The sequence below is a fragment of the Hylobates moloch genome, unplaced genomic scaffold, assembly GCF_009828535.3.
Source record: "Hylobates moloch isolate HMO894 unplaced genomic scaffold, HMol_V3 SCAFFOLD_5, whole genome shotgun sequence".
NCBI lineage: Eukaryota > Metazoa > Chordata > Mammalia > Primates > Hylobatidae > Hylobates > Hylobates moloch.
This window is the reverse complement of record NW_026652280.1, coordinates 89,297,353-89,309,078: the sequence shown is the minus strand read 5'-3', so window position 1 is coordinate 89,309,078 and position 11,726 is coordinate 89,297,353. Positions and strand designations below refer to the sequence as shown.

The following is an 11,726-nucleotide window of genomic DNA, read 5'->3' as shown; positions in this document are numbered from 1 at the left end:
CGTTAAGGGACACGCGTGCATGGCGCGGTCCACAGCCTAGGCTCTGCCTTTGGGCCCTACCCACGGACTGTGTATGTGAGCCCCCACATTTGCATTTAACACCAGGCACCTGTCTCCTGCAGTGATGCAGGCTCGGGACCTCCAGAGCAGCGGGCAGAATGATGCCCTGAACCTGCACTTCATCTCCTGGCTGCTTTATTCTGTCAACTGACTTCTGTAATACAATTTCCATATGGTGACACTGCCTTCCAAAACAGTTAGTTAGAGCTTATTCTCAGTATTCTTCATTGGCAGTGGAAAATGCTTCAGTACTTTATTGAAAGAAAGCAATAAATAATACTGTGATAAAAATAGTTCAAAAGTAGACTGTACATACTTTGTTACATAATCAGGAAGTTCACAAAAGATTAATAGAAAAACAGAACAGTAACAATGAATTGTACAAGTAAATTAAAAGCAGAAACCAACTGTGAAAAGACAGGCTGCCCCTATCTCTGTATCTGCTGCACAATAAATACCACGCCATGGTCTGACACACTTCGCTGGCTTTTTAATATGCCATTTAAAAAGTAAAAGCCACATTTGCAACTTACACAATCCAAAATGGCTAGCGCATCAAAGTCTAAAAATGTCCCACTAGCTTCGTTCTTTAAACATGTTTACAAACAAATGTAAAAAGATGATTTACATAAGAAAAATAAGGCCTTTATGAGAGCTGCACTGCACTGCTTTCCGGGTCTCCTGCCTTCATCTGCTGTGCGCCGACTGCAGGATGAGAGCGTGCTGCTTGGTGCTGGCCCTAAGGGGAGCCACATGGGTGTCTCTCCACCAGCTCCCAAGGAGCAGAGGCAGGGAAGAGAGTGCAGGGGCTAGGCTGGTCCCCAGGTTACCCCATCCCGAGTCTCTCCAGCTGAGAACTGCTCCCAGCTCACAGTCTCAGTCAGCCACTGAAGGCAAGCTCCCCAAATCCAGAGACTAGGCTAGGAAAGCGTTAACCAGTGCTAGCGGCTTCTCATAGTGTTGTGATAGTCTTTTCAGTCCACATTTTATTAGGAGCTGATATTTAACACCAGCTATTTTAAATCTGTTCATGCTGCAGAATAAAGCATTTCTTGCTAGAAAAAGTATAGTTAAGGTCAGTCATTAAAATACAACAATTGCTTGAAATTAGGTATGCTTATTTCAGAATGATTGCTCTAGAGCTAGGCTGTGTCTGTAAAGGATAATGCACATTGCTTCTGTCATAATTTTATAAACGTAGTAAAATCCTTTGTCATGGTTTATCATTAAAAAATTAATGATAATTACAATAAATGCATAATTTACAAAAGCCCTCTATTTGTTCATAGGATTTATACATACAAGCATTACAGTACATTCATTTGAAAGACTAAAATTAAGTATAAGAACATGATTTGAAAGGATATTTATAGCCTGGATATACATGAAAAAGTAAGTAACTATATAAATGAAGTCATAAGTTTACATAAATATAAGAAACATTAAATTCTAAAATATTTTCTCTATGGTATTCATGAATTTTTCACTAATTAAAAACTCTGTAATAAAATATCTTAGGGTCCATATAACAAGTATTAACAAGATTAAAGATTCCATTGGATTCTAAAATGTAGTCTTTGTTGGATTCAAATGCTGCGTAATCATCTGTAGAAGTAGTGTGGGTAAACTGGAAAATAAACACAAACAAAAAACCACTCAGTACAGGCCGGGCCATACTGACGAACGGGAACTTCTGACGCTGGGGGCCAAACGTCCCCCCGACACTGACCACCTCCCCTCCAGGACCCCTCACTTTCTGTGCCGTAGCTGCTCTGAGAATCACTGGCTAGAACATCAAGGGCTATGCCCATCAATGAGACAGTTCCTTGGCTGACTTCATTTTGGCTTACGTCTATAAGTTACCAATTACAAATAAAAGATGAACAAACCAGTCAAATATTCCAACGGAGACCTTAAAATTGCTTAGAACAGCAAGGAGAGGGCGGGCCACTCACCAGCCAGAGTCCGCAGTTTTAAGAACCAGTCTCTCCAAACTGAAAGGCTATTAGCGTCACACTTAATATAATATGTAATTAACCACAAAACTTTGGGCTTGTTTCATTCAAGAATGTGTATTTAAAACAAAGCAAGCTTAGGAATCACAGCAATGTGCATAACGACATCAGGAGGAGAGACTCCCCTGACACTCTCTGCCATGCTCTGCTGTCCTCCCCACTCCACCCCCATGACATCCACAGACAATTAAAATGAGTCAGCATTTTCAGGTTTAAGGAAAAGGTGAAAATACGTTTTTTTTTTTCCTTAAGAGGACACACTAACCTCTTTATGATCAATTGTAACAACAAAATTGTCTTAATGGCTACGGAGAGCTTGTGTCTATATATTTTAAATTCCCCAAAACTGCACTGGCTTTCATGGTCCACACCCCTAGTCTGGCACTGCAGCTCCGATGACTCCTGCTGTGCCTCTGAGCCATCTCTAGGGGTTATGATGCTCTCTACTCACCAAAGGAGACTTTAGCAGGAGTAAGTCCTGACTGTAGCAGAATCCAACCTCTGTGTTCCTGATACATTGCCTGTTTCAGCAGCCACGAGAGGAAGCGTGCAAACACAGCGTGCAGTTAGTCTTAGAACATCACATGAGGGCACAAGTAGACACACATCTTCACACCTATAGCAGCGCCTACGGAGGGACCTGAGGGGAGCTGCCTGAGTGGGTGGGATGGAGCCAGAGAGAGATCCAAGTGTCACCCAGTGGTGGCTCTCCCCAGCTCCCAAGGAGCCCCGGGAGACTCTGGAGCACTGCTCCGAAATACCAAGCACCAAATGGTACAGTAAGTTTCAAAATGTACATCTGCATAAATGACCCCTACTTAGAGTGATCCCTTTGTCTCTTACTAAACTCTGCATTCACAGACCAATGGGGCTTTCTCCCTGCCCTAAGTGCTCCATCTCTAACACTGGCATGAAGGAAACACCAAGTGGCACTGCTGATGCTGCCCAGCCCCACTGAGCGCAGAGGCCAACGATGTCAGGTACAAGGCCAGCCTAAGAGGAGGGAGAGAACCTTGCTGCCCAGCACTAGCTGGGTGTCTGGAAAGCCGGTGCCCTTTTCTCCTGGGGAGGAGCAGAGCAGGTGCAGAGATCTGGCTGCAGGGGTGGGGCACTGGCCAGGGAGTGGGGTGAAGGCTGATCTAAAAACTGAAGCCCAGTCTCAGTTCCTACCAGAAACTTTAATCATAGAGACCACAGATTTTGGTTCTTGTTCAAGAAACACACTGTGTGGCCATAAGTAAGCCTGATTTCCATTAACAACCAGGATTTTAAGTTTTTACAAATCGGAAGCAGGTACTGGCTGCTCCCAGTTATGTTTTTTGTTTTCCCACAGGTATACCAGGAACACTTATCAACATCCTGCATGGTTCCAGCAAAGACGTTAAGACAGTTGGGACTGTTGGTGAGGACAGAGGATCTTCACAAACCCTCTGACAAACCCTCTGACTCTAAGAGCCTGGGAGACCTGCTGGAGTTTACCCCACATTCCCTTAATTAAAAAAATCAATTTTGCTGGGCACGGTGGCTCACGTCTGTAATTCCAGCAATTTGGGAGGTCAAGGCAGGAGGATTGCTTGAGCCCAAGAGTTTAAGACCAGCCTGGACAACATGGTGAGACCCCATCTCTATAAAAAAATTCAAAAAATTAGCCAGGCGTGGTGGTGCGCACCTGTGGTCCCAGCTACTTGGGAGGCTGAGGTTGCAGTAAGCCGAGACTGAGCCACTGCACTCCAACCTGGGCAACAGAGTGAGACCCTGTCTCAATAATAATAATCCCTTTAGCAGGCTTGTGCCTGAGTTATTTATGTAAGGGTAAAAAGTCTTTTTTATAATAAATTCCCTATACCTTTTAGGTTTACTTTTTTTTCTTTTTGAGACAGAGTTTTGCTCTTGTCGCCCAGGCTGGAGTGCAGTGGCATGATTTCGGCTCACTGCAACCTCCGCCTCCCAGGTTCAAGCCATTCTCCTGCCTCAGCCTCCCAAGTAGCTGGGATTATTGGCATGTGTCACCATGACTAGCAAATTTTTTTTTGAGACAGAGTCTTGCTCTGTCACCCAGGCTGGGGTGCAGTGGCTTGATCTCGGCTCACCACAAGCTCTGCCTCCTGGGTTCATGCCATTCTCCTGCCCCAGCCTCCCAAGTAGCTGGTACTACAGGTGCCCGCCACCATGCCTGGCTAATTTTTATTTTATTTTTTTTTATTTTTAGTAGAGATGGAGTTTCACTGTGTTAGCCAGGATGGTCTTGATCTCCTGACCTCGTGATCCTCCTGCCTTGGCCTCCCAAAGTGCTGGGATTACAGGCGTGAGCCAACGCGCCTGGCCGATTTTCTTGAATTTTTACTAGAGACAGGGTTTTACCATGTTAGCCAGGCTGGTCTTGAACTCCTGACCTCAGGTGATCCACCCACCTTGGCCTCCCAAAGTGCTGGGATTACAGGCGTTAGCCACCGCGCCTGGCCTAGGTTTACTTTTCATCCATCCAAACTCTCATTCTTAATATTCCTGTTAACATTTACAAGGGAAATGCGATTTATCAGAAGGAAAACTGAAATTGAAGCCACAAGGAAAACAAGAAAGCACTCATGTGGACTCTTCAGGTGACAGAGCTTGAGCTGAAGGCCAAGTCACAGTTACGCTTTCTAAGAATTATCTGCATGACTCTTGGAAGAAAAACGCTAATTTATAAAAAGTTCCTAGTTAAAAGATATACTGAGTTTTCCCCCTCGAGTATATCAGCGAACTCTGGCAAACAATAAATAAATAATACAGCTTTTTACCAAAAATGCCACAAAGTAAGCTATTCTCACCCAAAGCGTCCAGCTTAACTAAGGTTTTATATAAATGTACTTTTCTTTTGATTTTTATACAGGTGATAGAGAACAAAATTTATGAACCTACATATGGGAGGGGCTGATGACAAAAAATTTGCAAAAACCCCATTAGCACAGTTTTCAATTATTATTATTATTTTTTTTTGTAGAGATGGGGTCTCACTGTGTTGCCCAGGCTAGTCTCAAACTTGAGCTCAAGTGATCCTCCTGCCTCTCAGCCTCCCAAAGTGCTAGGATTACTGGCATAAGCCACCATGACTGGCCCCTAATTAGCACTTAAAATTTTTTTTTTTTTTTTTTTTTTTTTTTGAGACAGAGTCTCAGTCTGTCGTCAAGGCTGTTGGCTCACTGCACCCTCTGCTTCCCAGGTCCAAATGATTCTCGTGCCTCAGCCTCCCAGGTAGCTGGGATTACAAGCATGTGCCACCACACCTGGCTAATTCTGTATTTTTTCTGTAGAGACGGGGTTTTGCCATGTTGGCCAGACTGGTCTTGAACTCCTGGCCTCAAGGATTAGCACAGTTTTTAATGCCACTTCCTTTCCTCCAGTCTGCTCACTGGCCTCAGAACTGAGCATGAGTGGCACCTGTGTGTAGCACAGGGGCTGCCAAATAGCCCCCACTGACACGGGCTCAGAACTTCACCAGCTTTATGAACGAGGCATTTAATCATCACAACTACTCTATAAGGAAGACACTACCATGATGACCATTTTACAGATGGGGAAACCGAGGCACAGTGTAGTTAAATGACTTGCTCAGGGTCATGCACCTCCTAGCGGCAGAGCTGGAGTCAAACCTAGGCAGCCTGGCTCTTCAACCTGTTCACTGTCTTTCATTAGATGAGTACAAGGTCAGAGTTGAGAGACCTGTCAGGAAGCCATGGTCAACTGTTAACCTCAAATCAAAGTGGTTGTCAAAGGGAAAATCCCAAACTGCACTTGAAATCATGGCGGTGATGCTTTCTCTCTGGCTGGCATAGTCAATGGCCGCCTCGCTCCACTGGGGACTTGGAGGTTCACCTTCCTCCCTTACCTGCCCTCTAATGGGTAGACATGTGACTGCACGGAACAGCAGCAGCAGGGGCGGCAGAAAGGACAGGCAGAGCTCACACAAGCTGGAAACTGTGTGTTCTTAAAAATGTACTCAGTTATTTTCTCTGGTGTGGAGAGCAGTAAATTATGTGGTTTGGAAGCTACTACTACACTACTATTTCCTGAAAGAGCTTTCTAGCACGGCCTGTCACAGACACATATTTACAAGTATGCCTCAGTCTCTCTCTGAGAACACAGACGAATATTGAGCTTTATTAGTTGGAAAAATATGCTAAGATTCAACCAGACAAGAATGTTTTAAAAATTCTATTATTATGGTTAAACTTTTATAAACAAATGTTAGAGTTAATTTAAAAACATATTTGGACATGCAACCATACTCAAGTGCCTTGTAACATATTAAACAGGCCGTTTTAGATCATTATTAATATTCCAGACAGAAAGCTGCTCATGCTCCCAACAAGTGACGGTTAACGCGACCCATCACATACCGTCCATCTGCATCTTCTTTGGCTGCATAGAGGGGGAAGACATAGAAGACGTCACCCGGAAGTTTGCAGGGAGAGTCTCTGCTGACCCAGCAGCTAAGCCACGAATGTCTTTTGGTCTAAACTTTTTTCTCCATGAAGGTGCTCTCCTAAAGCTTTTATCATCATCCTGGTAAATTAAAGAACAAAAAACAAGATTCATTTAAAAAATAAAGGTCAGAGATGTAAAGTTAAATCCTTTAAAATGACTGCTGAATTCAAGAATGGATTCTTGTTCACATGTATTTAATCCCTTCTTGATGGCCACAGAATAGACTGCCCAAACTGGAACTTCAGCGTGAAACGGGGCATGGTGATGGTCCGGCTGGGCCTCAGCTGGCAAAGTGAGGATGGTGCTGGGCCATGAGGATGTGCTCCTTCTCCCCAGCATCGTGTTCTACTTCTTACCTTGCAGGCATCACTTTCTTGCTACGTAATACATTTTTATTTACCTTAAAAATAGTTTATTTTTCATTTTTATTTATTTTTTTACAGACAGAGTCTAGATCTGTTGCCCAGGCTGGAATGCAATGGTGTGATTATAGCTCACTGTAACCTCAAACTCCTGGGCTCAAGCCATCCTCCCACCGCAGCCTCCTAAGCAGCTGGAACTACAGGTGTGCCCCTACCACACGCAGCTCTACAAACAATTTTTAAGCTAGAAACAATTCTATCTTATGCCGGATATAGCAACAAGTGCTTCATTCATCTTTAGAGGTGGTCTTCTATTCTCTCTGTCAAACTCAACTTTTCTTAAGGTCCAATTAAGAGACTCCTAATCGTGTGGAACAAATAAGTCACGGTTTTAAGGGGAAATTAAAATTTTGTGTTTTTAATATACTTCTAAGACACGCCACCCCCGCCCATGCACAGGAGTATGGGGGGTATACTCTGGACTGGGGTAGGATACCTAGTGGTCCCCAAAACCCAACTTAAAGACCCTGTTCCTAAGCTGCAACCAATGTTTTATGATGTGAAAACCATTTTTGAGGGATGTCAAAAATTAAATAGCAAAAATAAAAACAAAACTACCTTCTTGAAGGTATTACTTTTGTGGGCTTTTTTTGCAGGGAGGGGGTTTCTTTTTGAGATGGAGTTTCTCTCTGTCGCCCAGGCTGGAGTGCAGTGGTGCGATCTCAGCTCACTGCAACCTCCACCTCCCAGGTTTAAGTGATTCTCCAGCCTCAGCCTCCCAAGTAGCTGCGATTATAGGCATCTACCACAATGCCCAGCTAATTTTTGTGTTTTTTAGTAGAGATGGGGATTCACCATGTTTGCCAGGCTGGTCTTAAACTCCTGACCTCTGGTGATCCTCCTGCCTCGGCCTCCCAAAGTGCTGGGATTACACGCATGAGCCACCACCGCGCCTGGCCCAGGTATTAGTTTTTTTTTTTTTTCTTTTAGACAGAGTCTTGCTCTTTCGCCCAGGCTGGAGTGCAGTGGTGCGATCTTGGCTCACTGCAAGCTCCGCCTCCCGGGTACATGCCATTCTCCTGCCTCAGCCTCCCGAGTAGCTGAGACTACAGGTGCCCACCACCACGCCCAGCTAATTTTTTGTATTTTTAGTAGAGATGGGGTTTCACCGTGTTAGCCAGGGTGGTCTCGATCTCCTGACCTCATGATCCGCCCGTCTCAGCCTCCCAAAGTGCAGGGATTACAGGCGTGAGCCACCACGCCTGGCCCAGGTATTAGTTTTTAAAGGCTCATTTGTTAATAAATTTATAAGAGCAAAGCCTAACTTCTAACATCCAGAGAGACTGCCTAGCTACGTGATGTCCCAAGTATAATAACAGCTTACATTTCGCACACATTTAAACATTTACACACATTTCGGACATTTAAAGAACATTAGGCCAAAAACTTACTTCATCAAACCTTCTATCAGTCCCCATGACCAAAAGGTTGTTAAATTCTCTTTCCAAGACAGCACGAGCCTGAAATAACCAAAGAATAACAAATAAAACTTTCATCAAATCTAATTTGAAGGGTGTTAGCATCATAATTGTTTTTTAAACCAAGACTTAAACTCCCTCACTGCTGGCTGGGTCTGGTGGCTCACGCCTGTAATTCCAACACTTTGGGACGCCGAGGCAGGCAGACCACCTGAGGTCAGGAGTTCAAGACCAGCCTGGGCAACATGGTAAAACCCCGTCTCTACTAAAAATACAAAAATTAGCACCTGGGTGTGGTGGCTCACGCCTATAATCCCAGTACTTTGGGAGGCCGAGACGGGCAGATCACTTGAGATCAGGAGTTTGAGACCAGCTTGGCCAACATGGTGAAATCCCATCTCTACTAAAAATACAAAAATAAGGCAGGCACGGTGGTGTGTGCCAGTAATCTCAGCTACTTGGGAGGCTGAGGCAGGAAAATCACTTGAACCTGGGAGACAGAAGGTGCAGTGAGCCAAGCGCTTACCATTGCACTCCAGCCTGGGCAACAAGGGCAAAACTCCATCTCAAAACAAACAAAAAAACAGCTCCCTCACTGCTATGACTACATTGAACCATAATAATATTTTAAATCAGGGCATCTAATGTGGAGTCTATGGATGGGCTTCTGAGAAAGGGATCCATGATCCTCGGAGTCATATTAACAAGGGTGTCCTGTGTGGGTTGGTCGGGGTATTGGCAAAAGATATTCAATGTTCTTTTTTTTTTTTTCCTTTTTCTTTGGGATGGGGGTCTCACTCTGTCACTCAGGCTGGAGTGCAGTGGCGCAAGTGGAGCTCATCACAACCTCCACTTCCTGGGTCAAGTGATCTCCCTGCCTTGGCCTCCCAAGTAGCTGGGACTACAGGCATGTGTCACCACACCCGGCTAATTTTTTGTATTTTTTTGTAGAGACAGAGCTTCACCATGATGGCCAGGCTGGTCTCAAACTCCTGGACTCAAGCAATATGCCTACCTCGGCCTCCCAAAGTGTTGGGATTGTGGGCATTAGCCACCTCGCCTGGCATATTCAATGTTCTGTAGAGGAATAAAAGTTCCCTGTTTTTCAAATGAGCCCATGAGTCAAAAAGAATTGCATAAGGCAATTACCCATAAAAACAAAATTAATAAAATCTTCATGTGGCACACCTAAGAACACTTCTCTTTCCATGTAAGAACTAAATATATGTCACTCTTCTGATCAGGCACATGGGCTGGAATGAAAGATCCTCCTTATCTGGTTTATTGCAGGACTCTCATGCTTCCAACAGAAAAGGGAAAGACAATAAACCAAAAAAAAAAAAAAAAAACCAGTTGTCGCAGGTTTTCGTTTTTTGTTTTTTTTTAAAGTTTTCTTTCTATTTGAATAACTAGCTGTCTATGATCAGGGTGCCAACTGAACAGTGAGTACAGACACAGCCAGGTTTGGCGTCACCTGTGTGTTCTGCGTCGGGATCTGTAACAGCAGTGCCAGTGCACTGAAGTCGAAGGTTTCGTCTAAGGCCAGAAGTGCTCCATGAACACCACTCTCTATAAGATTGTTTGCATATTCTTTAAGGCCAATTGACAGGATCCAGCGAATCACTCGATCATTGCTCCAAACAAGCACATCTGTAAAAGAATAAAGACAATTATAAAAGTGGCTTCAGAAAGCCATCTTTATCACATGTACCCTGTAATGCAGGAGAAAGATTCCTACCATGGTTCCTAATCCTTCGGCTCCTGAGAAAAGTGCTGGGAGACACTGTTAAATAGACAACCATTTGCTGCACTGAGACAATGGTGTCTTGGCCCTGCTCCACTCTCAGGGAGACTCTCCCATTAGAGAACTCATCCTTCCAGTGAGCACAAGAGGAATGAAGTTATTATTTCTAGAGAAAAGAAGATGATGAGGATCCAGGGATCAGAAGCCAGAGGACTGCAAGAACTTGAATACCTAACATGTATAAACATGCTTCACACACAGACTGAAGAGTCTTCCAAAATACTTCATCACGGATGGACTTGGCTTCATAATAATATGAACACTTTGCTCAATTCAACAGAAACCTCTCATTTCTAATCTCGAAGTCTTTGTCTCATTTTAAAATGAGAGAAACTTAAAAAATATCATCCAGCATATTAGAGACTTTGCAGAAAATCTTTTTTTTTCCTCTCTCTCTCTTTCTTGACAATGTCCTGCTCTGTCACCCAGGCTGGATACAGCCTGGTACCATCATAACTCACTGCAGCCTCAACCTCCTGGGCTCAAGTGATTTTTCCCACCTCAGCCTCCTGAGGAGCTGGAACTACAGGCGTGTGTCACGAAGCTCAGCTAATTTTTTTGTACTGACAGGGTCTCACTATGTTGCCCAGGCTGGTCTTGAACTCATGGGCTCAGATAATACTCCTGCCTTGGCCTCCCAAAGTGTTGAGATTACAGGCATGAGCTACCATGCCTGGCCACAATATCTTATGCAAATTAACAAATTATTCAATTTGCTCTATTAGATCTAAAAATAGCCACTCTAAAAATATATGCAGATGATCACCAATCACTTCCAAAGACAGTTTTTGTCTATTGGAAAAAGATGTAAAATAGATACAGAAAACAAAACAGATGGACATATTTCATTTCCAATGCCCTTTTCTGGATGAAAGTCCATACATATACACACACTGTATAAATGTCGACTTAACGACTTTTCTCCTGATTCACATTAACTCAATCACAAGTAAACTTCCCTTCAACTGGGCCATCTCCCAACCATATTTTTATCCTTAGTTTCTTTCTTAGTATAAAGTGGGGATGAACACAGCACTTAGACTGACAGGGCTAAGGTAAAGATGAAAGAAAGCAACCCGAGTGCTTACACCACCACCTGGCACCTACTCACTGTTAGTAAGGCTGGCCTTTTCTTATCATTATTGTTATTGGTGCCTTCCTTGCATTCCAGGAATTCTGGGAGTCATTACTTTGAGCTTAATGTTTACTGTCTAACTTTAAAAGCAAATTCTGACTGGGTGTGGTGGCTCACACCTGTAATCCCAACACTTTGGAAGGCCAAGGTGGGAGGATCGCCTGAGCCCAAAAGTTCGAGATCAGCCTAGGCAACACAGTGAGACCCTGTCTCTACAAAAAAATAAAATAAAATAAAAAAATTCCAGGCATGGTGGAGCACACCTGTAGTCCCAGCAGCTACTAGGAAGGCTAAGGCAGGAAGAGCACTTGAGCCCAGGAGTTCAAGGCTATAGTGAGCTGTGATCACACCACTGCACTCCAGCCTAGCCTGGGCAGCAGAGCAAGACCTTGTCTCAAAATAAAT

General features: G+C 44.0%; 1 protein-coding gene across 1 annotated transcript in view; it reads right to left on the bottom strand.

Moving 5' to 3' along the window:
- Positions 1-583: 583 nt before the first annotated feature.
- The window catches only part of PPFIA1 (PTPRF interacting protein alpha 1), a 111,628-nt gene continuing 100,485 nt past the window's right edge, over positions 584-11,726 (bottom strand). Inside the window, exons 28-32 of the mRNA XM_058439710.1 lie at positions 9,857-10,032; positions 8,356-8,424; positions 6,455-6,620; positions 2,527-2,596; positions 584-1,687 (exon numbers count right to left, since the gene is read on the bottom strand). Of these exons, the coding sequence (XP_058295693.1) occupies positions 2,538-2,596; positions 6,455-6,620; positions 8,356-8,424; positions 9,857-10,032 (470 nt within the window). The 3' untranslated portion in view covers positions 584-1,687; positions 2,527-2,537. The remainder of the gene's footprint in view (positions 1,688-2,526; positions 2,597-6,454; positions 6,621-8,355; positions 8,425-9,856; positions 10,033-11,726) is intronic.